This window comes from Antechinus flavipes, chromosome 2 (genome assembly GCF_016432865.1).
Source record: "Antechinus flavipes isolate AdamAnt ecotype Samford, QLD, Australia chromosome 2, AdamAnt_v2, whole genome shotgun sequence".
Classification (NCBI taxonomy): domain Eukaryota; kingdom Metazoa; phylum Chordata; class Mammalia; order Dasyuromorphia; family Dasyuridae; genus Antechinus; species Antechinus flavipes.
Genome location: NC_067399.1, coordinates 636,926,722 through 636,954,536, shown reverse-complemented (window position 1 = coordinate 636,954,536; position 27,815 = coordinate 636,926,722). Strand labels below are relative to the sequence as shown.

Genomic DNA, 27,815 nt, shown 5'->3' with positions numbered 1-27,815 from the left:
AATTATTTTGATATTTCTGTATATACTTATTCAGGGTATCCCGAAAGTCTTGGTGCAGGCTTGAGCTTTAATAGAAATGCATTTGCTCTTATTGTCTATCACTAGGCCATCACTTTTCTTTTTTTTTTTTTTGGCTGAGGTGATTGGGATTAAGTGACTTGCCTAGGGTCACACAGCCAGGAAGTGTTAAGTGTCTGAGGTCAGATTTGAACTCAGGTCCTCCTGATTTCAGGGCTGCTGCTCTATCCACTGCGCCACTTAGCTGCCCCTAGACCATCACTTTCTGGCAAATAAGAATTGTTACATTCCTTACATATAGAAGGCACTTAATAAATTTTTTTAAACAATTGGTAGAGGTGATAATTGACACTAAGAGTGAACAAGATGCACAAAGAAAAAGCGCCGTCACAGATATTATCTCATTTGATTCTCACAACTTTGTGAGATGCTGTTACTATCCCCATTTTACAGATGAGAAAACTGAGTCTTTGAGACCTGATCATCCAGCCAAACTGCTGGTAGTAATTCCTCATTCCAGAGCCAACAGTCCATCTGTCCTTCCCACATCCCTGACTCCTTGAAAACAAAAGCGAACATAAATCTGAGTTTAGTGGCAATAAGTAATTCAAATAGGAAAATACTAGATCCCAAGCAGTGTGAGCAAGGGCAGTAACTCTCCATCACCCAAAGGATTTCCCATGATGAATACAAAGATGCAAGAGGGAATGATCTGCATGTTTTCCCGCCCCTTTGCAATTTCCTGTCCCAGACTCGCCTCCTACCTCCCAGGGACAAAATTGTTTCACTAATTGGCCCCTTGAAATCAGCAACTCCTTCTTTTCATGGGCAAAAGGGGCCACATGGACGGAATACATCGCTTGAACTACATTTCCCAGAAGACACCACTCGACAAGCCCAGGAGGAGAGGATTCTGGGAAGTGAGTCTGTAATAGACACACACAATCCTCCAGCTTCGAGGAAAACTAACTTCCTAACCTTTCCCCCAGTGCTTGGGCTCCTGGGCTATTCCAGCCGCCGGCCGATTCCGGAGGCCTGGGGAGTCCTCCCTGCAGAACTGAGCGGGCGGTGGATTCAGGTAAACTGAGGCACGCGCAGGTCTCCAGAGCTGCTGGGATCGGTTTTTCAGCAAGGTGATAACATTCGCAGCAGAAGTTAGAACTGGAAACGTCCTCGGTCACATTTCCCTCTTTCAGCCTCAGGAACCTGACTGCGGGCCACCGAGCAGAGAGGGCAGGGCCAGGGCCAGCGAGGCTGACCCCCTCTTTTTAACTGGGGGGAACTGAAGGCCCCCAAGGTTAAGTTTACAGCAAGCAAAGCCGGGTTCTTTGTTACTATTCCTGGTGTCCCAGGCCGCCTCTTCTAAGTGTTTTAAATTTTCCCATCCGTTTCTCTTAATTTACAGAGTGACTAAAACTAGTTACTAGAACAAGAGTAATCTCTCTTTTTTTGTTGTTGAGGGGTGTCCGACTCTTCAAGCCCCCCTCTTCTGGGTTTTCTCAGCAAAGATACTGGAACGGTTTCTCATTTTCGTCCCCAGTTAATTGAGGAAACCGAGGCGGACAGCATCAGGTGACTTGCCCAGTGACTTTCTCACACAGCTAGTAAGTGTCTGAGGTTGCATTTGAACTCAGGTCTTCAGGCCTCCAGGCCGGGGCTGCCCCAACAGCATCTCTAGGAACTAGGAACTTCCCCCTGCGTGGCAGCTTTTTGTTCTCTGGGGCACGCTGCATTTGGAGTTTGTCACTTCCTAGCTTAGGCCAGTCTTTAATTTTTTCTAAAACTGTTTCCTCCGTTTTTTTTTTTTTTTTTTTTTTTTTGGGGGGGGGGAGACTGGGGAAATAAAACCAATCTGTAATTTCCTCTGGGTAGGGAAATTCCCAATGTGCAGATTCTTTCCGCTGATACAGATGGGCAAGTCCATCCATAACTGATGCCTTTCCAGAGATACCAACCACAAGTTAAACTATTTGCCCATAATCACTGGGCCCGTCTGTATCAGAGATGGGACTTAACCCAGGCCTTCCAGCTACCAAGGGATAGCACACTCTGTGTGTCATCTCACCTATAAAGTGAAAGTCATATCTGTCCTGCCCACCTCAAAAACCTGTTGTCAAAGCAGATCGTGAGTTCACTGGATAATGCACAAAAACGTGGAGTTAGGAAGTCTGAGCTTGAATATTGCCTCAGACACTAGCTGTGTGCTCCTGAGCAAGTCATTAACTGTTTTCTACTTCAGTTTCCCCATCTGCAAAATGGGGATAATAATAGAATCTACATCTCAGGGTGGTTGTGAATATTTGTAAAATGTTCTGAACAATGTGAAGTTGTGTAAATGCTAGATATACACATGCAGATAAGTATTAATTATTATAAATACTAATCTATTATAACAATAGACAAATGCTAGTTATTATTATGAGAGTATATACAGATAGATCGACAGGATAGAGATAGACAGACAGGATGGATAGATAGATAGATAAACAACAGATAGACAAGCAGACAGATAGATAATCAGTCTTCCTGGCTCCTGGCTGGGAATGTGGAATGTAGTCCTAGGCCTGAGTCAAGAAGAATCATCTTCCTGAATTCAGATCTGGTCTCAAATACTTACTAGCTGTGTAACCGTACGCAAGTCATATAACCTTTTTTGCCTCAGTTTTCTTATCTGTAAAATGAGCTGGAGAAGGAAATGATAAACCCCTCTAGTATCTCTGCCAAGAAAACTCCAAATGAGCTCACAAAGAGCCAGCCATGACTGAATAACAGCTGGAAGAAATATGTGTGTGTATACATACAGTGCTTTGTAAAACAAAGTCCTACATAAATGTCACTCTTTTTCCTGCTGTTATTTCAGAGTATTTTAGCACTTGTCCTATAAAAAATTTTAAACGATGTCAGATCTGGGAGAAAATAAAAAAATACTTGATAAAACAGTTTATAAACCCTGCTGGTTGTTATAGATGAGGAGACAGAGGTCCAACGGTTGAAAAGAAAAATAGGCCTTCTAAGTGACCATTTTTAGTGTAAGAATGAGGGTCTGTTCATCCTCACAAAATGAGGCCCTGGGACTTGGCTTTTATTTTCCCCTGTAGCCGCTGTCTCTCAGGCTCCAAGAGTTCAGAGATGAATAATAGGAATGCTGTTTTGTTGGAAGAAAGTCATAGTTAAGAAAAACCTTCTGGCCTGGGAACATTTTATTTGGGCCACAAAAAACACACCGGCCTCCTTTCTGCGCCATTCAGCATGTGTCACTGTGTGCCAGGCACTGGGCTGGGTGCCGGGCCTGCAGAGACGAGGACGGAGTCTCTGCTGCTCTCAGGGAGCTCGTTGCAGGAAGTGTGTGCTCAGTTAAGTCCCTGGAAGGAGTTTTGAGGATCAGGACATTCACATCTGGGGGAAATCAGAAAATTTGAAGACATTAAAGCCATAATTATGTTGACATAATGTGATATGAAATGAAATATAATATAGTATGTTATTCTATAATATAATATAACTATCCCTCACCTCCGTGGGCTTCAGTTTCATGCATACAAATTGAGGAGTTTGGATGGGCTTGTCTCTAAGTCCCTGACTGGGCAAGTCCCTGATTTGGACCTTTACATATCTACCCAATCCAGCCCTGTGATTACATCACTACAGGGACTATTTTCAGTTATAGGAAACTCCTTCCATGGATAACGCAGAGATAGGGCTGTAAAATTAAGGGAGAATGGCTAAGGCTTCCTGTGGAAGGTGGAGTTTGAGCTGGAACTTGAAGGAATGACTTGTTGATGCTACATGAGCATCACGTGTCAAAAGGAGGATCTGCACTCAGCTCCTCATGTTTCCATTTGTCCATTACATCATGCCGGCTCTCCTTGACTTCTTGCTGTTGACATGTTTCCTTTTCTTTTAGGCAGGATGGACATGATGGTATCGATGAGCCTTATGCAAGTTGGGAAAGAGATTGGGGAGGTGTCTGCCTCTGGAAATGATAACACTTTTTTTTTTAATGCAGAAAGAGTGTTCCCATCCATTATCCCAATGGATCTTCTCACAGCAATCCTGAGAGGAAGACAGCAAGTTAATATTGTTGTTTGTCCTTCGTTTTCAAAGAGAACCGTGATCTCACACAGTGATGTCTTGACCCATATGTGAATTAGATTTAACTAAGACACAATGCTTACAAAATTATTTTGTTTTATAATTGTTTTATAACATTTATAAATGTTTATTTTATAATTAAGTGATTTACTTAAAGCCAGTCAGGAAGACCTGAATTCAAATCCAGCCTTAGACACTTAGACCCTGGGCAAGGTACTTGACTGCTGTCTGCCTCAGTTTCCTCAAATGAGACAAGACTTGCAAACTTTTAAGGTACTGGATGAAAGCTCGCTTACGATACAGTAAGTTAATGGTCAAGCCAAAAACAGCCTTTTGCGTCCGATGCCCATTCTTGGCCTCTGCCTCCCTTTGATTTAAATGAACCCAAACATTTGCACTGAAAAGAAAACAGAACTTGGACTTAGGTTGATCTAGCCGCTGCAGTGAAATAAGGCCGTGGTAAGGAAGGTTTTGGTTTGGTTTTTTCCTGTCTGAGGTGTTTTTGTGATAAAGGAACCTTCAACCTCAGTGCAGGGTCAGGAGTAAAACGCTGTTAATGATTTGACCATCAGTTCAAACAAAAACAACCATTCTGTCCCTAACATGGTGTTTGAGCAGGTGGCAGTGAGTACGCCAGCTTGTTTACCACCCCAGTGGAACCTGGATCTGGCGCCAGCCGGCCCAAAATCTGTGAATGCTCCTTCTGGAGGTCCTCAGGCAAGGGAGAGCCCCACCACTGCCCCACCCCCAGAGGCAGAAGGAGCACCACTCCCGCTAGGGCCAGAATGTAGATTTTATGGTGTGGTTGTGGAATGGCGCACAGATTCAAAAATATAAAATCAAGAACCATGTCTGGATGCTTCAAAGGGGACCACTAAAACAATACGCAGCACTGATTTTATGATAAACTAAAGAATTTATTGCAAAGATAAATAATCAAATTTACACACAAAATACAGAATACAACAGAAGGAAGAAAACAGATATTTATTAAGCATCTACCATGTGTGCTCAGCACTTTACAAAAATCATCTCTGCTAAGCCTCAAGATAAGTATTATTGTTATTCCCATTTTACAGTTGTAAAAACTGAGGTAAACAGGGATGAAGTGATTTGCTCAGTCACACAGCAAATCTGAGACTGGATTTGAACTCAGGACTTTCAGATTCCATACTAAGCTGCCATCTGGGAAACCCTGGGTAGAGACTTAAAAGTGAGGGGGCCCTAGGGACCATCTAACCTATACAAATAAGGAAACTGCGATGTGAGGATGCAGACAATCAGGAGAGGCCATGGGGTGGAGATCACTTCCAATGAGAGAAGTCCAGGAGTAAGTGAACTTCCAGGGTAAAGAAGTTTCTCTGGGAGTCACCAGGTGGTGCAGTGGATCGAGCACCTCTTACTTACCCTGGAGTCAGAAGGAGCCACGTTCAAATTCAGCCTCAGATACTTAATAACTGTGTGACATTGGGTAAAGTCACTTAACCCAAATTGCCTTTAAAAAAAAAAGTAGAACTATCTACTGTACTTACTGTTATCCCCATTCTCTGTGTGAGGAAATTAAGGCTCAAATGTCAAGTGTCTTACTCAAGCCTGCACAGCTAGTAAGTCTGAGAAGCAAGATTCGAACCCAGACCTTGCCCCACTCTCAGGCTAACATTCTTCCTATTACACCAGGAGCCCCTGACGTAGTAGCAGTCTATCCTCACGCTTAGTGAGCAAATGCCACAAAACACGTCAGGGGACAACAGCATGAAAAGGGTCCTCAATTCACTTCTTAAGTGTGGGCGCCATTCCATTCTTCACCAACCTAGTTTCCTATTTTATCTAGTCATTGCAAACTAGGTGCTAAGCTCAGTTCATTGTATATGCTGATGAAAGACAAGGCCTCTTAGTACCCCTAAAATTTCAGTGCCTTGGAGCAAGGCCCTTATTTCCTCCCCTAGTTACAGCTTTTATTGTCCTTATCTGTAAAGTGGGGATAACAAGAGTACCTGCCTGGCAGGGTTGTCATGGAGATCAGATGAGATCATGATTGTAAAGTGCTCAGCAGTGTCTGGTACATAGTAGGGCTGTATAAATGCTACGTAAGGTAGTAGTAATGGTAGTAGGTGGTACTGGTAATAGTAGTAGTTGTAATAGCAGTAGTAGGTGGTGGTAGTAGTAGTAGTAGTACTGGTAATAGTAATAGGTGGTGGTAGTAGTAGTAGTAAATTGTGGAAGTAGTAGTAATGGTAGTGGTGGTGGTAGTAATAGTACTAGTTATAGTAGTGGTGGTAGTAGTCATAGTAGTAGTAGTAGTACTGGTAATAGTAATAGGTGGTGGAAGTAGTAGTAATGGTAGTGGTAGTGGTAGTAGTCATAGTAATAGTAGTGATAGTAGTACTAGAAGTAGTGGTAGTGGTAGTAATAGTATTAATTGTTGTCATAGTGATGGTAGTAGTCATAGAAATAGTAGTAGTACTGGTAATAGTAGTAAGTGGTGGTGGTGGGAGTAGTAGTAGTAGTAGTAGTGGTAGTAGGTGGTTATGATAATAGTAGTAGTTATATTAGTGGTGGTGGTAGTGGTAGTAATAGTACTAGTTATAGTAGTGGTGGTAGTAGTAGTAGTAGTAGTAGTAATAGAACTAGTAGTAGTACTCATATTGGTAATAGTAATAATTGTAGTGGTGGTAGTGGTGGTAGTAATAGTACTAGCTATAGTAGTAGTAGTAGGTGGTAGTAGTAGTTGTAGTAATAGAACTAGTAATAGTAGTAGTAGTAGGTGATGGTGGTAGTGGTAGTAGTAGTACTAGTTATAGTAGTATTGGTGATAATAGCAGTAGTAGTTATAATAGTACTGGTAATAGAAGTAGGTGATGTGGTAGTGGGAGTAGTAGTAATAGTGGTGGTGGTAGTAATAGTACTAATTATAGTAGTAGTGGTGATAATAGAAATAGTAGTTATAATAGTACTGGTAATAGTAGTAGGTGATGGTGGTAGTAGTAGTAGTATTACTTATTATAGTAGTAGTGGTGATAGTAGTAGTAGTAATAGTTATAGTAGTACTGGTAATAGAAGTAGGTGATATGGTAGTGGGAGTAGTATAGTAATAGTGGTGGTGGTAGTAATAGTACTAGCTGTAGTAGTAGTAGGTGGTAGTAGTTGTTGTAGTAATAGAACTAGTAGTAGTAGTACTAGTAATAGTAGTAGGTGATGGTGGTAGTGGTAGTAGTAGTACTAGTTATAGTAGTATTGGTGATAATAGTAGTAGTAGTAGGTGATGTGGTAGTGGGAGTAGTAGTAATAGTGGTGGTGGTAGTAATCGTACTAATTATAGTAGTAGTGGTGATAGTAGTAGTAGTAATAGTTATAGTAGTATTGGTAATAGAAGTAGGTGATGTGGTAGTGGGAGTAGTAGTAATAGTGGTGATGGTAGTAATAGTACTAATTATAGTAGTAGTGGTGATAGTTGTAATAGTAGTTATAATAGTACTGGTGGTGGTAGTAGTAATAGTACTAGTTATACTAGTAGTAGTCATAGTAGTAGTAGTAGTAGTAGTAGTAGTAGTTATAGTAGTACTGGTAATAATAGTAGGTGATGGTGGTGGTGATGGTAGTAGTAGTAAATGATGTTTTAAAAATCACAGTTTTATAGATATCATCTAAATGATCAATGAAACATCTTGAGGCAAACACTCCATTTCATATTATAAAAATACAAATATTGTATTGAAGAAGAATTAAATGCTCGCTGCTCGGCCTCTCTTTCTGGTTGGCCGGCCCCCTCAGACTCCCCATTTGGAGGAGGCCCCGGCCCCCCATGTCGCCGTTCTTTGGCTGGATGCCCTCCTGGCCGTGTACGCTCCCAATCCCCAGGAGGGCATCTTCTCCTCCTCTCTCCCTCTCCCCTTTCAGCCCCCTTTTATGTCAGACCTGAAACAGTTTCACAAAAGTCCCAATATGCCATCAGGTTTTCTATAGAAAGACTGGTCAGTCTTGATTTTCTATGGCTTTTAATTTCAAAGCCACATTAAACGCTGGCTGCCTTCCCTTGCCCAGTGACTCTGAAATGAATCCGTGAGTCAGTGCCCTGTAGCTGAGCCGTGAGTGACGGGCATTTTCTTGGTGTTAGAACCTAGGCGACATCGGGCCTAAGCTAAAGTCCCACAGCAGCGCCCACGGATGTTGCCCTCTGGGGCTCAGGGCTCCCCGCTCCTCCCCAAGAAGCAGATGAAAGTATTTCTGGGGGCGGCAGATTGGAGGATCATTTGCTGAGTTTGTTTGGAAGGCTGAAATGTAGACCTTGCTGCTGAAGCTTCTGGGGCATCACATGAATGGGGGTGACTTTCTAGACAGAGACTGTACCTCTTCTTGCTGTGTCTCACCATCATGTTTAATTTGCATTTCTCACATCACTTTAACTCCTGTTTAATTTCTTTTTGCCTCAGTTTTCCCACCTGTAAAATGGATATAATAATATATAATAATAATAACTCCCTCCCAGGATGTTGTGAGGATTAAGTGAGGTAATATTTGTAAATGGTACTAAATGGTCTTCTCCAGATGTTTCAAGATGTCCTTGATGAAACCCCATTCCTGAGGGCTCATTTCTTTCTGTTACATGCAACATTTTTCCTTCTCACTTCAAAGGACCTGGTGATGTCTCTGTGTCTGTTGGGGAGAGCAGTTTCCTGGAAAACACCTCAAGCGTGCAGGCGGCTTTCCACCTATGTCGCCAAGATGCGGTAAGCGTCCCCAGCTCTGCTTTTTTCCTGCTTGGGGCCCCAGCGGTGTGTTTCCATTGGCATAAGACCAAGAAGAGCAGTCCCTGCTTAGCCCAGAGCTTCCCAAGCAAAGTGCTGAAAGCGTTTGCTGATAACAATAAATCATGTTTATTTATGTGCATGCATTATCTCTTGCTTCTTCCCCTAATTATAATACAGCTGGTGCAGGGGAAAGAACTCAGCTCTTGTAAAGAGAAAACCTGGGTTCAAAAACTTGCGCACAGATGATGAAATAAAAAACATAAAACAAATTCAGAGACGTTTATTTAGGAAAGGGGGAGCAGCCGGGAGAGTGCTAACAACTGGGAAGATCAAGAATAACCTCATGGATAATAGGGGGTCACACCTGAAGAACAGGGAAGGATTCCAAGAGGGGAAAGGGAGGAAGGAACAGAGTTTTTGAATCCAGGTTTTTCCTTTACAAGTCCTGAGTTCTGTGCACTGTACCATCTGTACTGTAATTAGTGGAAGGAGTAAGAGAGAATACATGGCAAGTAAATATCCCAAGCATGGTGAGCTGACAAGGGATGTGGAATGTTGTATGTGGAGAACAAGGCAGCCAATGTGGTGGCAATGTAAGAGTGTGAAAGGAGAAAAAATGGGGAGATTAAAGTGCATAGAACCATGGAGTGCCAAACCCAGAGTCAGGGAGTCCCGAGTTCAAATCCATTTCCAGACACTTCCTGGGCACGTCCCCTCATCCTGTTAGCCTCTGTTCCCTTCTGTGTAAAATGAGCTGAAGAAGGAAATCGCAAAGCATTCCAGTATCTTTGCAAGAAAACCCCAAAAGGGGCCGCAGAGAGTTGGACACGGTTATAAAATAACTAAACAACAATTGGACATGAAGGAAAGGGTCACTAGGCTGTCCTGAAGAGAGGTTGGGAACTGCCAGAACCATACTCTAGGCCCCCCCTTCCCATGAGGGGACAGCCTGGTGTTCTGGGTTACTGTGAGGGTCGCCAGGACAAGGCGCGGACCTTCACCTTTCCTTTGAAAGGGAGCTGATGTTTGTTCCAGGCCCTCAGCCTCCCAGTCACTGTTTATATTCGGAAAGCCCCAATGGTCGAGTCTTCCCTCTCTCCCCGGGCACTTCTCTCAGCGGGCAGCACCTGGTGCTGCGGACTGTTTGAAACCCTGGGGGACTAAAATTCCGGCCCAGCCTTTTGGTCTCCTATAAGAGCTTTTCTTTTAAAGAGTCCCAAACAGACTCCTGGGCTGGAACTTGACACTGAGCCAGAACTACCTCCTGGCGTTCTAAAAATGGCCTGGCCTTTTCATTTGCACACCTGTGGGCTGATTGTCCATTTGACTGGAATTTCTGCCAGGGAATATTCCCCAAGGTCAGTGAGTGCTTGGTCCGACTTTGAGCTCTGAGGCTGAGGAGGGCTTAGCACAGACTGAAATGGCTTTCCTTGAGGCCTGGAAGGAGAAAGGAGGGATTACTGAAGTCCTATCTGTTTCATATAGTGTTTGAAGTGACCGACTGAGCGAGTGATTTGAAAGGGGAGAGAGAAGGTCCTGGACATCTTGTTACTCGATCCTCTTTTTTTCTTTTTTCTAGATTTAATTTTATTTGTTTCAATGAACGAAAAACTATTTTTTCTCCCCTCACTTGTCCACCTGTTAGAAAAAGAAAAAAAAAGAAAAACAAAACTTTTGTAACCAGTATGTATAGTCAACCAAAAGGGGGAAAAATATATGTCTGTGTGTGTGTGTATGTATATGTACATACATACACACACACACATCCATGTCCATGTCCAAAAATTAGATTACATTTTGTACTCTGAGCCAGTGTTCCCTTACTTAGTGAAACCAATCTATAAGATGCTGACTTTTTCATATGGACTATTAAAAATATTAGCTTTTTTGCTTCTTTTCCTTCCCATGTACTCTGAAATGAAAGGAAAGAAATTAATAAGCCCATAAGAGATTGTTCCTTTTTTTTAATGTGTTTAAAAAAAATTAAAAATCTGGATGGAGAACTATTCTCCAAACTAAGAAGATCTGAATTCAAGTGCCCTCTGTGGCACATACTGGCTGTATAACCAGGCAACTTTCTAAGACTCTTAAGTCCCAGGAAGACACCCATCTGCACCTTTTTAACCTTTGCAAGTCTGCAGTGAGAATACTAATGATTAGTATTTATGGAGCATTTATTTTATGGTAGGTATTGTATTACCCTCATTTTACAGATGAGAAAACTAAGGTGATCAGTGACCTGCCCAGAGTCATACAACCAGTAAGTGTCTGAGGCTGGGTTTGAACTCAGATCTTGCTGGCTCCAGGCCAAGCGTTCTATCCATTGCACCATCCAGCCACCTCTCACAGGGCCAGGGCCTGTCTCGGTATAACCTTGAGAGGCAGCATGGGGTAAGAGGCAGAGGTCAGCCTTGCAGTCCACAAGATTCTATTTCAGGTCTTTGCTTCTGCTTCTCCTGAGTGACCGCAGGTAAGTCTCATATCCTCTCAGCCCCAGACACTGAGACAAAAAAGTTATGATGAGTTCTTTATTCGCCCCGGCCAGTGGAGTTTCCTTACCAGTGAGATCACAGATCCTAGACTTCCCAGAAAACCATCGATAGAAACAAGTCACCAAACAGGACATGGCTCCTGGGGTCTCCTGGTGGGCTGGAGGTGCCCTGAGATGTTCAGCAGAAAAGGCTGCACCTTCTGTAGTCCTGGGTAAGGAAACTCCCTACTTGTGCACCTTGGGCAAGCCTACCTGGGCCTCTGCAAAATGGGGAAACTGAGGCTTCAGCACTGCTAGTCTTTGCTGCAGCAGGATTCAAGTCTTCCACACTCCAAGTCCAACACTCACTAGACATTTCTGGCCTCAGTTTTTTTATCTGCAAAGTAAGGAGATTGCATTAGATGACCATTAAAGTCCCTCCAGCTCTGGATCTGTGATCCTTTGGTTTTCACTGCTGCTTCTTCGAATCCCTGCTTCCTTCAAAGGCAGCTCAGGGGCCATCTTCCATGAGCACCCCAAATACAAGCATTTTGTTTTTGGCTCTTGAAATTGCTTTTTATTTATTGTGAACATATTGTATTCTCCTGTAGGTTATAAGCTTTTTGAGGTCTGAATTGTTTCTATTTCCCTTTCTCCCTTTCTTTCTTCCTTCCTTCCCTCCTCCTTCCTTCCCTCACTTCCTTTCTTCCTTCCTTCTTTCCTTCTTTTCTTCCTATCTTTCTCCTTCCTTCCCTCTTTCCTTCCTTCCTTCCTTACTCCCTCCCTCTCTCCTTTTCTCACTTTTCTCCTTCCTTTCTTCCCTCCCTCCTTTCTCCCTCCCTCACTTTTTTCCTTCCTTCTTTCTTTCTTCCCTTTTGTTTTTCCTTCTTTCTTTCCTTCTTTCCTTTCTTCTTCTTTCCCTTCCTCTCTCCTTCCCTCACTTTTTTCCTTCCTTTCATCCCTCCTTTCTTTTTTCCTTCTTTCTTTCTTTTCTTCTTCTTCCCTTTTTCTTCCTCCCTTTCTTCCTTTCTTCCTCCCTTCCTCTCCCCTCATTTTTTCCTTCCTTTCATACCTTTCTTTTTTCTTGCTTTCCTTCCTCTTTCCATTCTTCCTTCCTTTCTCTCCTTCTTTCCTTTCCTCTTTCTCTTTCCTTTCCTCTCCCTGTTTCTCTCTTTCATCATTGTATCTTTAACACTTAATCAAATAGTAGCATTTCCTAAACCCTTGTTGGATTTAATGGAAAGGCTGGGCCAGTGGGACACTGACCAGGGCAGAGTCGATGGGCTGGAGAGTGTTCTAATAGCATTCCAGCTTCTTCAGAGGGACCAGCGAGTCTAGCTCAGTCCAGAGAGATTCAGCAGTAGCAGGCTGGCCATGGCAGCCCACGAAACAAAGACAAATAAATAAACCTAATAAGGAATTCAATCCAAATTCAACCTTTAACACTCGACAAAGTAGAAACGGAAGTGTGAGCCCTCACAAAGGGTTCCCTAAGCTCCCTCTGGCTCTGTTTTCTTGGAAGAACATGAAGAGATATTCATCCTCCACTCAACTTTGGCTGCTACTGAGCTTATAGTAGTGGGTACATCTCCGGAGTGAGCAGTAACGTACTGACCCTCACCTCTGCTTTAGAATCTGTCCTATGGTGGCTGCCACAAACCCTGCTGGTTCCTTCCATTCAGGTGCCCCTGAAACCCTTCGGGGATGGGCCCTTAAACGTGGCGTTCGTAGATATTAGCTGTCTGATGACCTTAAACCTTCATAACTAGCACTGTGCACGGAGCTGGGTTAGGTCCCATAATGACGCATCTCTGTCCCAATGGCAGGTACCTGTTCGAACTTAAAGAAGATGATGACATATGTCGAAAAGCCCAGAGTTCAGGAATGTTTTACCTTTTCCATAGCCTGGCTCCTTTGCTACAGAAGTCTGGGGACAGGTACCTGGTCCCTCCATTTGGGGCTTCAGGTAAGCCTAAAGGGGCCCAACTGGCCACAAGTCTGAGTACTCTGTCATTGGGGGCTGCCAACCAGCATTGAAGCTTTGTGGATTTCTAAAACAATTGGACCCTAAGTTGTAGGCTTATGATGGTTCATCCCATCCATAATGATTGTTTTCCCCAAAAGAATATAAACTCCTTGAAGGCAGGAACTGTTTCTTTTTTGTTTTATTTTCAAAGACAATGCCTGGCACACAGTAGGTGCTTAATAAATGCCTGTTGATTTATTAATGATTCTGTTGGATGTACTTAATAGGATCCTCAGTCAATGTTAATGATGATGATGAGGTCCCTAGAGTAGTAGTTCCCAAGCATTCACCTACCATTTTTCTTCTTCCTTCTATATAAATCAGTATTAATTTGCATTTTTTAAAAATGTGAAATGCACATATAACATATATCTGATTGCTTGCCCTCTTGGGAAGTGGGGAAAGGAGGAAGGGATAGAATTTGGAACTCAATGGAATTTAAATGAAATTGTTTTTAAAAAATTGGAGAAAATGTGAAATGCTATAGATCCTATTTTTGAGAGGGAAAATATTGTGCTGTTTGTATGAATGGGTTATAATTCACCTTTAGCCAAGGATTTATTCCTTTTTACTGGATCTTCACTCACAGAATTTTCATACCCAGAGATGTCTATGCATTTCTATCAGGTCTCTGAGGAGAAAATCTTCAGGATCTCCACAAGTTATCCCCCAAAGCCTTCTGGGTAATATAAGCAATAGAGCAAAGCAGCAAGTGTCCAGACTACATTTGTGTGTGTGTGTGTGTGTGTGTGTGTGTGTGTGTGTGTGTGTGTGTGTGTGTAAATGTTGGGAGAAACCTAGAGATCTTACCAAACCAGGACTGAGAATCCTCTCATTCGCCCTGAATTTTTCAAGCTCATATAAAGGATATATGTGAGCATCTGACACACACCAGTGTATACAGTGAGATAGTGGGGTCCCAGATATTGGGGAGTGGGGGGTAGTGCTGTTTTTAACAGTGGAGAATATGAGAGACTGGTAGAAAATCACCAGACTCTGCTGAGACCCAGTACACAGCAAGGAAGGGTGAGTTATCGCCCTGCATCCCGTGCTGGGCTTGTGCTGATCAGGACCACAGAGGAGACCCTCTTCCCTTTATATTAACACGAGCAGTGAGGAGATCTGGAGGCCAGATTTTGTGATTCATGGGATGGCAAAATTCAGATCTGCTTTTAATTCAGTTGAGAGATGGAGAAGTTAAAGCCTGGAGAGGAAGAGTAGTTCAACATTAAACAGCTAGTGAATGTCCAACTTGGGGTTCCCTCTGATTCCAAATCCTATCTCTTTGCCCTTCTCCAAGAGATCTTATTTCTAAGGCCACTAATTTTCAGAATGTGGTTCGAGGACCCCCAGGGATCCCTAAGACCCTTCCATGAGGTATGCAGGTCAAAACTGTTTTAATAATAATGCTCAGCTGTTTTGATACCTAATACAATAAATATTGATAGATACAACCCACATAAACAAAAACTCTCTTGGTAGAATAATTGTTAAGAGTTCTTTCACGCACTAGCCCTGAATTCAGGAGGACCTGAGTTCAACTCTGGTCTCAGACACTTCCAAGCTGTGTGACCCTGGACAAGTCGCTCAATCCAAATTGCCTCGGGGTGGGGGGGGGGGAGTTCACAACATGACTAAGATGGAAATGTTTTACAAGATTGCATGTGTGTGTAGGTATGTATATATATATATATATATATATAGAGAGAGAGAGAGAGAGAGAGAGAGAGAGAGAGAGAGAGAGAGAGAGAGAGAGATAGGTAGATATAGATATAGATAGATAGATAGATATAAAACCTATATAAAGAGGAAAATTGGCAATTCAAAACTTTGTAAAAATAAATGTTAAAATTGTTTTTATATATAATTGGAAAAAATAAAATACTGTTAAAAATTAAAAATAATTTTTAAGCACACAAAGGGGTTCTGAGACTAAAATGTTTGAGGATTGCTAATCTAAAACATTAGAAATATGATTTAGTGACTCCTTATTCCATTTTAGGTATATGAGTGGGATATTGAAAGCCATATTTTTTTTTGCATCCAAGGCAGCTAGCAGTGCAGGATGTAGAAGCCTAGAATTCAAATCCCACTTTGGGCACATACTAGCTTTGTGATCCTGTACAAATCATCTAAACTGCCTGCCCTCAATTTCCTCAGCTGTAAAACTGAAATAATAATAGCATCAACTTTCAGGATTGTTGTAAGGATCAAATGAGATCAAATTAATAAAACATTTAGCCTAATCTGGCACATAGTAGGTTTTGTGCTTACTATTAAGCACAAATAATAGTGCTTAATATTCCCTGTTAAAAATAGGGAATTCCTATTTTTAGGAATAAAAATTCATAAATTTTAATTTCCTTCCCTATTAAAAATTCCCTTGGGAAAACATGATAATTAGCCAGACACCTTTTTCTCTGTGGTAAGAAAGTAAGTAGAGTAGGATTATAGGCTCTTAATTTAGGAGTCTCAGAGATTATCAAATCCAGCCAAAACTGAACCAGAGTCCCCCTCAGCATCCCTTTCTACCATCACCTTTTCAGCAGTAAGTGAAACAGTGGAATGCCATTTTTCCATAGCATGGTCCAAATTATTTTCCTGGGTTCATGGAATATTAGTGAGGAGGAACCTTAGATTTTTATAGATGAAAAAATAGAGATTGAGAGGGGAGTTAACTTGTTCAAAGACACAGTTGATGACAGATCCAGCTCTCAAAACCAGTCACCCCAAGTACAGTTTTTTCTAGTGTAGGAAACAGAATTCCTGCTAGCTTCCTACAGTTATGATGGTTTAATTCTTTCTCTTGTTCTTTTCCCCTCCTCTTTTTCTTTTTCTGTTTTTCTAGATTTGGAAAGATTCCTAGGCAAGTTTGGACAGGATGCACAGAAGATAGAACAATCTGTCCTGATTGGCTGCTCAGACCAGCTCGAAGCCTGGTTTGCCCTGGATCTGGGCCTGGGAAACCCCTCAGGTTAGGGGTCCTTGCTGCCCTGGAATGACGGGGATCCTAAAACTCTGATGGAGGCAGCCCTGATCTCAGTGTTAGAAGGGACCTTGGAGATTGTCCCTCAATGGTCTTGGATGAACCCCCTCAACATCATCCCAGATGTTCAGCCTTTGCTTGGAGATCCATTGTGAGGGGCAACCCAACCCATTCCTGAGCAGACCATTCAATCCCTTTTGGAGAACTAAATGTTTGAGACTTTTTCATGGTTATAGATCTAAGGCTGAAAGGGAACTCCAAGACCATCTAGCCCATCTCTTTCATTTTACAAACACATAAACTGAGGTCAGGGGAGTTAATTGACTTGCCTAAGCAGTTGTCTGGGTCAGGATTTGAACCTTGGGCTTTTGACACCAAGTTTAGCACTTTTTCCCTCTGTACTTCCACTGTATATCAGTCCATCCTCACTCCTGAATAGACTGAGTCATAAACTCATGATTCTAGAGATGGGGGCAGCTGGAGATTTGAAGGAAATCCCATTCTGTCCAATCAAAATATTCTTCCCAGCTCATAATACTTTTGTATGTTATTGACTGGAGAGGGATTTTTGGGGAGGGATGTTTTTACTTTTGTAATGTTTAAGTAAGGCATTTTATTGAGGCACAGTCACTTCCCCATAACCCTTCCTCTTCATGTACTTTCCCTTACAACCACAACAAAAAATAATTAAACAAAACCATCTGATGTAAGAGCTAATGGATTGTCCCAAATTCCACATGCAGCACTTTACGCAGTGCCCAGCACACAGAAGGCACTTAATAAATGTTTATTGACTAATTGGCTGACTGACCACAATCTACCATCTTCTCCTAAGAGGAGGGCACTCTATCCAGCATCAGGCATCTTGAATCAAAGTGGATTATTGTACTACTCAGTCTTCACCTACATCATTATTTATTATCTTCACCTATATTACCTTATATATTATTCTAGGATCTCCTTTCTTTTCTCTGCATCAGTTCAGACAGGTCTTCCCACCTTTTCCTGCATTGTTCATATTCATAGTTCCTAAATAGTTTAGTCCATTATGTTTACTTGTCATAATTGGATCAAGCATTCCCGTCCTTGAGATGCCCTATCCACCATGTCTGGAAGGCTCTTCCTCCTCTCCTTTGTTTCTTAGAGTCCCCAGCTCTCTTTAGAACATAACTATGTGTTCCTTTCTACAGGAGACTTTTTCTGACCCCCCCACTCTCCCAGGGGTTAATGCTCTCTGTTGCCTGTATTTCCATTGTATTATCCTATATCAACTTTGTATTGAGTCTATCTATTCTATCTGTATCTCTTTACATGGTAAATTTCTCCATGAAAACGTTTTTGCCCTATTATCTCTGTTCCAGGAGGTACTTTATAAATGTTTGAATTGATGGGCAATACTTTGTTTTCTATTTTTTGTTGCTACCATAACTATTTTTGCATGTTTTAGATTCAATTTATTTAGCACTTCCTGTAAGCAGGTCCCTTACACACATACTCATAATTTTATATATCTATAGTTTACATGTCACTTTATGATATAAATGATTATTACATATAAAATGAACTCATTGGTAGCTAGGTAGTAGATAAGCTGGCCCTAGAGTCAGGAAAACCTAAGTTAAAATCTGATCTGAGACTTTTTTTAAATATGATTTATTTATTTAACATTTTTCCCCAGTTACATTCAAGACAATTATTTTTTACTTTTGTTTTTAAATTTTTTGAGTTCCAGATTTTCTTCCTTATCCCCACCCACAATTAAGAAATCATATGTGAAATTATGCAAAATATTTCCATAAAAGTCAGTTATGAAAGAAAACATAGATCTCCCACCCTAATGAAAATAAAAACCCTCAAGAACAATCAAGTTAAAAAAGAGAGAATGCTTCAATCTGTATTCAGATACAATCAGTTCCTTCTCTGGATAAGGATAGGGACTGTTCCTTCAGAACAGTCGTGGATGATTGTATTACTGAGAATAGCAAAATCATTTACAGCTGGTCATCCCAGAACATTGCTTTGTATACAGTACATTTCACTTTGAGGTCATGAAGGACTTTCCAGGTTGGTCTGTTTGTTTTTCTGAGAGCATCCTACTCATCATTTCCCAAAGAACAACAATATTCCATCACAAACACATACCAGAGTTTATTGAGCCATTTCTCAATCGATGGACATCCCTTCAATGCCCTTTTTTTTTTTTTTTTGCCCTGAGAAGAGAGCTTCTATTAATATTTTTTTGTACTTATATGACCTGAGACTTTTACTAGCTGTGTGACCCTCTCTCTACCTCAGTTTCCTCACCTATAAAATAAGGAAAATGAGAGCACTTTCAGGGTCATTATGAGGATAAACAAATAATATTTGTAAAGTGCTTTGCAAACCTTAATTCATGCTATAAATGCTTATTATTATTATCATTATGCAACTTTTTTTACTGTTAATAACTTTTATAGGACTCCATGCTCAGTAGTGAGATGGTTAAGTCAAAAGCTATGAACAGGTAATTATCTTTTCTTACATAATTCCAGATTAATTTCCATTTAGAAACATCCTGTTAGAATAGAATCAGGGGCCTTTATATTTTCAAAGTATCCCATTGTTTTGTGTCTCATTTTTCTCCTAGGTTCTTTGCAGAAATCTGAAATGGAAACTCAGCTCCAGGGTTCCTTTACTGAGCTAAGAAAGGCTCTGTTCCAGCTGAATGAGAAAGATGCTTCCTTGATCTCCACGGTAGATGCTCGCCTTCTCCCTTTTCTAGGGCATATGTTGCTTGGGGAGGGATGTGTGTATACCCAGGCGGAGGTGTGTGGGTGTATGTAGGAGGCAGCCAGTGTTTGATCTCTTACCCTGCGGGTCGAGGACTTCCCACAGACCTTTTCAAAAAGAGAACCTGAGCTACATGGAGATTGCTCATTCTGTCCCCAGAGAAGCAAAGCAGGCCGGGCTGGGCTGGACTTTCCAGCAGCTATATCTGGCTTGGATAACAAATAAGACTTGCACAGGTTAAGGAAACCTGATTTTCACCAAAGAACAGAAAGAACTGAGGCTAGAAGCTGTGAATCTCACTGAGTGTTCCTGTAACACAAGATGACTGACTCAGTCACAGGCATTTACACACCTCTCCCACCTTTGTATATTGTAAATGTCACTCCTGAGCTGCAGACTTTTCCCCCTTCGTTTCTTTACATCTCATTTTCTGATGTTATTGTTCAGTCTTTTTTTTTTTTAAGTGGGATTTTCTTGGCAAAGATCCTGGAATGGTTTGCCATTTCCTTCTCCAGCTCATTTTACAGATCAGGAAACTGAGGCAAACAGGGTTCAGTGACTTGCCCAGAGTCACACAGCTAAGTCTGAGATCAGGTTGGAACTCAGCAAGATGCTTCTATCTGACTCCAGGCCCAGCCCTCTATCTACTGCTACCTAGCAGCCCTGAATCCCATTTAGGAAACTGCTTTTAAGTGGAAGTAACTAAAAGAGATGATCCCTAGATCTGATCATATCCCAGCATGCTGGAAGTAAGGGTTCACAGATGGTGTGGATGATAGGGTAGTAATTTCAGAAAAGTTCCCAAATCTGTGAGATATGCCTGCCCCACTTTCCTCCCTTCCTCCCTTCCTCCTTTCCCCCTTCCTTCCTTTCCCCCATCCTTTCTTCCTTTCTTCCTTCCTTCCTTCCTTCTTTTCTTCCTTCCTTCCTTCTTCTTTTATTTTGTTTTCTTTCTTCCTTCCTTCCTTCCTTCCTTCCTTCCTTCTTCCTTCCTTCCTTTCTTTCTTTCTTTCTTTCTTCCTTCCTTCATTCCTTTTTCTCTCTCTCTTTTTATCTTTCTTCCTTTCTTTCTATCTCCATATTACTTCAGTGTCACTATATGTATATATATATACATGCATGTATATACATATATGTGTGGGGGGAATCCATCTGCAATATTACCTAGATAAATTCTCCAGAAATTACTCCCTGCCAATACTCCCACTCTGAATGATTCCTGCCCACTTATAGACATATGCCTCTGAATATAGAGATGTGTACACATATGTCTATGTATGGCTGTACACATGTACATATAGAGAGAGAGAGACACTCATATAAAGAGAGTGCCAGAAACTAACTGGGCATTTCACACACATATGTGTGTCTATACAGAATCATATTGTATATATGCACACGTGTATACCTATATGTTGGTATGTGAACAAAATGTGTGTGTGCACATGTGTACACAGTATGTAGACAGGGACACATGTGTATGTATAGACCTATATGTATGTATTTAAATCTATATATTAGATGGCAGATAAATTGCTAGTTGATAAACGAGCCATAGACATAGGTACATAAACATGTACACATATACTCATCACAGTGACCTTTCAGATAAGCAAGCTCCCTTCTGGATCTCTTGTGTTTAAAAAACCGCCCTAAAACCAAAGAGCCCATGATCTCGGGAATGGCCGTCACTAAGGTTTTGGTTCTGGACTCATGAAGCGCATGGATGTTACTGAGGCAGCCCAATGTGGGGGAGGGAGAGAGCCCAAAAATTTGAATCCGACCCGTGACATTCACTAGCTGTGTGATCGTGGACACGTACCCCAGCTCCCTAAGCGGTGGCTACTAAGTAATACATAGGCTGGGCGCGTATGGGTGGGAAAGCAGCTCCCACACAAAGGAAGTCAAGGATGCTCAGTGTCCGTGAGCCCTCATCTGAAGGGCCCTCTACATTCCCATGGAAAATCTGAACAGAGAACAGAGGTCGGGACACATTTGAATCAGAACCAGCCTCATCTGGTAACTTTCGATTATTTTTAGATGCAAAAAAAGTCATAGACTTTTTATTGAGGCTGAACTATCAGAGGAACATTCTCAGGTCTTTTCCTGCACACTTTGGAATCAAAATCCTGGATTCAAATCCTGACTGATGCTTATTGCTTGAGTAGCTTTAGGTGACTCTTTTCCTTACTGGTAAAAAAAAAAAAATGAGTTTGAAGAAATGGCCTGTCCCACTCTGGTCCTTTCCAGCTCTTATCCTATGGTCTTATCACTTTCCGGAGGTAAGAGTGGGCAGGAATCACTTGGCAGGGAGCCACGCTTTCTTGGAGGTGCTGGAGAGACTGGGCTGCTCATGGAGTGACCCAAGTTTGTTTTGTGTTTGCTCAGGCTCACTCCCTTCTCCACTGGCATGAGTGCCATCAGTTTTGTAGCAAAAGCGGGCAGCCCACCTGGAAGAATGTGGCTGGCAGCAAGCGCATGTGTCCCTCTAGCAAGATGACCTACTACCCTCAGGTGAGCATTGCTGTGGGGATTGGGGTGGTCCAGCGGCAGCCCCTGACGCCTCGCTCTTCCCTAGATGTCCCCCGTGGTGATCACCCTGGTGTCCGACGGGGCCCGATGCCTGCTCGTCCGCCAGAGCTCCTTCCCTAAGGGGATGTACAGTGCCCTGTCCGGATTCTGTGATATAGGTAAGGAGCCTTCAGACGCAGACACTGGGCACGGGGGATTCTGTCCCTCTGGCTATTTCCTTGTGTCCCGTCGTCTGAAAGCTCGAACTTTCGAGCACACCCGACATCCCTGGAGAAGCCCCTGGTGTGTCCCTGTTATATACCAGTCACCCGATGGGCAGGAGTCCCGGCCGCCTTCTGGCTTCTATTCCTTGTGTGAGTTTGCCCCCCTCGCCCCACACCTGGGGGGTCCTGAGCCGCCAGCTGTGAGGCAGCACCCCGAGTGACTCAGTTGGAACCCCGATGCCGGACCCTCTGTCTCCCACACACAGGCTCCCCGCTGCAGGGCTCTCCAAACTAACCCGAGTGCTTCTAGGTGAGACCGTGGAGGAGAGCGTCCGGCGAGAGGTGGCCGAGGAGGTGGGGCTGGAGGTGGAGAGCCTGCGGTACTCGGCGTCCCAGCACTGGCCCTTCCCTAAAGGCACGCTCATGATCGCCTGCCACGCTACCGTGGGGCCGGGCCAGACCGAGGTGAGCCTCTCTCTGCCCACCCCTCCGTGGGGTTCCAACACACGACCAGCCCATTGTTAGGTGTTTACTGGGTGCCGATGAGCTATAATACGTGACCCCGTAAAGAGCTCACAATCTGTTGGAGGAAAAAGAGATCTGGAGGGTAATTGGGTTTGGGACTTTGAGTTTGAAATAACTGCAACTAGCACTGATGGAGCACTTCGACATTTGCCATCATCTCATTTGTCCACGAGGTAGATGCCCATTTGTAAAACTCACTCTGTAAGAATGAGAAAAATTAAGTGACTTGCCCAGGATCACAGAGATTCAAATAGAAGTGTCCCAAGTTCAAATCCAGCCTTCTTACTCTTTAATAATATATATACAAGTCTCCATAAAAGACAGATATTTAGCTTCCTGGCTCCCTCCTCATACACACACCCTAAGCCTGAAGCTGTTTCTTTTTCTTGGTACCAAATTTGACCTTATTGGCCAAGTCAGGACAAAGGACTTCCATCATTAGACTTTTGTCCTGGTATCATGGACTCTTAGAATCAGAGCCGGCTTCAGAGATCATCTAGTCTAAGGCTTCTTAAACTTTTTTTCATGCAACCCCATCTTAAATCTGAACCGAGGGGTTTCTGGCAGTGTTCATGCATGCACAGTGCAAAATGTGCATGAATCAGAATCAACGCTGCAGAGATATTGTGGGATGCAACATGGGGAAGTGCTGCCATTTAATTCAAAATCAAACGCACAACCAATCCAAGGTGTTTCTTAGATTCATTGTGCATTTGATTTAGCATTAGTTTGGGGGCATTTCATTCAGAAATCTTGTAACCCCCCCCCAATTCAATTATGGTTACAAGTCAGTCTGAGAAGCTTTGATCTATTCTAGTCTGCCGCCCAGGATAGGAACCCCTTCTGCAGAGTCCCTAACACACCCTGCCTGGATTATCTCCACCTGTTGAAATTCCCAGGCGTCTCATGATCCAGCGCAAATGAAGTCATCCGGTCTCTGCTTGCCAAAGGCACCCTGGTGTTTGGGCTTCAGGGTCTAGACACAGGGGTCCTCAAACTATATGGCCCGTGGGCCAGATGCGCTGAGGACGACTATCCCCCTCACCCAGGGCTATGAAGTTTCTTTATTTAAAGGCCCATAAAATATAGTCCGGCCTTCCACAGTCTGAGGGACAGTGAACTGGCCCCCTATTTAAAAAGTTTGAGGACCCCTGGTGTGATCTGAGTCAGCCTTCCTTGGGGGCCATGAAGGCTAATAAGCTTCTTATAAGACAAAAGATGCCATCCCATATACTGTCTCACTATACCAGGGAGAGAGCCCCAGAACTGGAATGAGAAAGCATCAAACACTTACCGGGCTGTGGGATCCTAAACAAGTCACATAGCCGCTTTCTGCCTCAGTTTCCTCCTCTGTAAAATGGGAGTAACAGTAGCACCTGCTTCTCTTCTCTGGATTGTTGTGAAGAGCAAATGAGATAGTATTTGTAAAGCCCTTTTCAGACTTTAAGGTGCCAACATTGCTAGCTAGGAGAGCTCATTTTTTAGTGCTCTTCCTTTGTTCCCTGACTCTGGGACTCTCCCACTCCAACAGGACTTTTGAATCTATCACAACCAGACAGCAGGTTCAGGATACTGTTCTCTATAAGACCTGTTTGAAAACCATTTTCTCACCTTTCTTACCATGCTAAGGACAACAGGGGAGAGCTGACACTCTCCAACCCAGCTTCAACAAAGGGTAGCAGGAGAACAAACTGCATTTATATCCTGCTTCTGATACATGTTGATTGATTGAACAATTATCAACTGGGCGGCCCTGGACAAAGCGTTGAAACTGTTTTATTTAAACTTTGTTCCTCATGCAATTCTGTGGGACTTTTATCAACTAAGTCACAGATAGGCACAGAGCCGCACAGTGATGAGACTTCTTCCCTGTGTTCCCTACACTACCAAAATTCATTAATTCAATAAGCATTTATCAAAGTTCTACTATATTTCAAGTACCATGTAAGTACTGGTCCCTGTCTTCAAGGACTTTACATTCTCTTAGTGGACAGAGTTAGAGGAACAACACATGCACAGATAATTAATGTAAATAAATACAAAGTAAATAAGGTTTTCTTTTGAGGGGGAGAGGACTTCACTATCAAGAAAGACCTATGTAGAAAATAGCCCTTGAATTGAGTCTTGAAAAAAAACAAAAACCTAGTTATTCTGAGAGCTGAGGAAGAAAATGAAGGACATTTCTAGCCTAAGATTGCCTAGGCAAATAGAGCCTAAACCTATTCCTATCACACACTCAGAAAAGTCATAGCATCTTTATTTCTTGTGTCTCCCAGATCCACATGAACTCCCAGGAGCTTGAGGCGGCAGGCTGGTTCAGCCTGGAGGAGGTGGTCACCGCTCTCAGGAAGAAAGGACCACCTGCCCGTCAGCAGGATGGCTCCATCCCCTTCTGGTTACCTCCCAAGGTGGCCATTGCTCACCGTTTGATTAGGGAGTGGGTCCAAAAGCAGAGCTCCTCTTCAGCTCTTGCTTAACCCCATCGAGGCACCTACATCTCTCTTCCACATCCGTGGGGGACATAGCAAAGACTGATGGAGGTGAGGTGACAGTGGCCAGAGGCAAGCCAGCCTCCCAAGCTGAGAGACATTTTGGGACAATGGAGAGAGCGTTGTAGGAATCCCACCCCTGATCCTTACTAATGCCAAGTCATTTATAACATCACTGAGTCCTGCCTTTCTCCTCTGTAGAATACCAGTAGGACCTACCTCGTGGGCTCGGTGTAAGGAAGCAGCAAATCCAGTGTTTTGAAAACTTTATGGCTGACATTTATATATAGCATTGTTAGTGTTATTAGGCCTGTGATGTGACAGAAGGCAAGTCTTTCAGAGACCTCAATTAGGAGAACAAGAGGCCCCGTTATTTAACAAACGGGAGACTGGGTTTGAGTCTGGTGAGAGGTTCCAAACTTGCCAACTTTGTTATTGCAGGCAAATCACTTAGCTTCTCAGAGCCTCTGTCCCCTTGCTGTAAAGTGGGCATATTGGTACCTGGACACTCCCCCTCAAAGGGCTATTATAAAGAAGGCATTTTGTACATCCTTCAAGTGTTACAGGAACATAAGCCTTTGTGCCTACACCAGAACAATGAATGCTTACTAAATGACTAATGAATGATTAGATAAAAGGAAAGCAGCTTTGTTCAGTGCCAGAGAAGGAACTCTGTTTAAATATTGCCTTAGGATCTGTTAAATTGTCTACACCCTTTGATCCAGCAATATCACTATTAGATTTGTATCTCAAAAAGATCCAAGAGGAAAAGGACTCACACGTACAGAAAGATTTACTGCATCTCTTTTTTTGTGATGGAAAAGAATTGGAAACTGAGGAGATGCCCATCTGTTGGGGAATGGTTGAACAAGTTATGGTATACAGAGGTGATGGAATACTATTGTGCTGAAAGAAAAGATAAAGGGGAGAAGCCCAATAAGACTGATGTAGAGTGAAGAGAACAGAACCAGAACAATTTATATGAGGATGAAGATATTGTAAAGACAATAACTTTGACAGATTTAGGAGTTCTGATGATTATAATCAATCACAATTCCAGAGCACTGATGACACGCACTCCTCACCCTCCTGGTGGACAGGGGAAATAATCAGAACCCAAGGAGACACTTTGGTTTTTGGGTGGCCAGTGTAAAAATCGCTTGACTATGTATGTTTGTAAAAGGATTTTATTTTTCTTGCCTTCTCAAAGTGGGGGGAAATGTGGATCTCTATGCAAATAAAATAACAATGAATTTTTAATAATAAAGATGCAAGATGACACTAGTAGAAAGGGAAAATACAGATGAATGTAGATTCTTTCTTATAGATTTCTCTAATTTTCCTCTTGACACCAAAGTCTTCCTGATGGAAGGCCTGTTGGGGTTTCTATAACTAGGATTCCAAGTTTTTACCCTAAGGACTAAAATAATCTTGAGGTTGTTTGGGGAGAATGTCAGCAGTACTTTCAGCCGAATATTTTTAAATGTACAGCAAATGGCAAACCACTCCTATGTGAGTCACTAGAATCAGGGGACAGTTTCATGGCAGCAGTATCAGAGAAATCTCTGCTGTTATATTTAATACATCACTCATTTCCTGAGAGGTGGCAGTTGGATGCCGCTAGCCTAGAATGCTTTGCCCAGTTCCCTCCTTATGTTCTCCTAGAGCAGAGACACGTTGATGGCTATCTCTAGCTGTTGCAACTGGGGAGGGGAGAATAGCTCTCACTGCCATGTGATTTACTGAGCTGTTGGTCCTTGGTAACCAAATAACCAACTGTTTTGACAAAGACTAGTGACATGTAAAGTACACAGAACTCTGTTTTCTATCATGGTAGAGTCTAACACGGAAACAGCCTCCTAGAACTAGAAATATTGAATAACGCAAATATTTCCAGAATTAGAAACTTGTATTTACCCCCAAATAATCCCAAAAGCCACACCTGCCTCAGGGTTACTGGTAAATCAGTAAATGGCAAAATTGGAACCTCAGGAAGTTAAGCACAGGTCATAGTCCCTGAGAACCAGGCTGGCCCTTAGTTTTCCTGAAGCAGAGGAAGCAAACTAACACAATCAAATGCAGAAAAACTCTCCTACCAGTCAATGATTTAGCCTAATCTCCTTACTTTCTATATAAAGAAATTCTTACTGTTCTATGAAGAACAGAGAGTGCTAATCAATTGTTGGGTAAAGGCTGCAACCTGGAAGCAAAAGAGAAAGAACGATGGGCTAGTTTCAAGCCTACAGAAGTCAGACTTAGTGGGAGCAGGGCAGGAATGTGGCCCACCAATATGAAAACAGTTAATAAGGTGTTAGATAGAATTCAGTGAACCAATCTTTCATTTCCCAGCTCTTTGAAGTACATATGATATACTACTATTTGGGGACTCAGAATAGGTGCTTATTTTAGTGACTGAAATTCTAGCCTAAAACCTACCACTTGGGCCCCTTTCCTTGATAACAGAGCAACTTTATCCCAAGCCATTACTTTTTTGTCTTTTTTTAAATAGATGCATTAAGTGAAATGACATATAAGTACTAATAAAATACTTCTACCAAGAGGCCGCCTCATATTCTCCCAGAAATAGACAAATTACTGATGAGAGCGAAACCAGACAGCCCTGTAAAGTTATGTAAAATCACCAACAAAAAGTTATACAAACTTAAAGGGACTTACACTCTCTGGAACCAGGAAGAACTTGCAGAGAATGACTCCTTTCATATACAAACCTAGAGGGTCCCACATCCTCTGGAGCCAGGAAGAAGAATATCCAGAGAATATGCCCTTTCATATACAAACTGAAGTAGTCTTGCCTACTCTGTTCTGTTCTAGCTCTGTATAAAGTAGGCTTTCAGAAAATGTCTCTTTGCAAAAATCACTTCTCTCTTGAGAATGACAATTGCCGGCCAAGAGCGTTATCCTGGTGTCTTTCTAACAATAAAAGCCTTTTTATCACA

At 42.5% G+C, this 27,815-nt stretch overlaps 1 protein-coding gene across 1 annotated transcript; it reads left to right on the top strand.

The window, feature by feature from the left end:
* The first annotated feature begins 956 nt into the window (after window positions 1–956).
* On the top strand, window positions 957–27,815 carry NUDT13 (nudix hydrolase 13). The gene is made up of 9 exons (XM_051982167.1): window positions 957–1,096; window positions 8,743–8,837; window positions 13,155–13,294; window positions 16,203–16,328; window positions 18,967–19,073; window positions 21,498–21,623; window positions 21,688–21,799; window positions 22,155–22,309; window positions 24,646–27,815. The coding sequence occupies exons 2-9, from the start codon at window positions 8,752–8,754 to the stop codon at window positions 24,844–24,846; spliced, it is 1,053 nt and encodes a 350-aa protein (XP_051838127.1). The 5' UTR covers window positions 957–1,096; window positions 8,743–8,751; the 3' UTR covers window positions 24,847–27,815.

Excerpts from the sequence above, each read along its gene's own strand:
- NUDT13 (XM_051982167.1), top strand. The coding sequence starts at position 8,752 with ATGTCTCTGTGTCTGTTGGGGAGAGCAGTTTCCTGGAAAACACCTCAA. Across the intron at positions 19,074-21,497 it reads ATGCTTCCTTGATCTCCACG|GCTCACTCCCTTCTCCACTG; the intron begins GTAGATGCTCGC and ends GTGTTTGCTCAG. Across the intron at positions 21,624-21,687 it reads AGATGACCTACTACCCTCAG|ATGTCCCCCGTGGTGATCAC; the intron begins GTGAGCATTGCT and ends GCTCTTCCCTAG.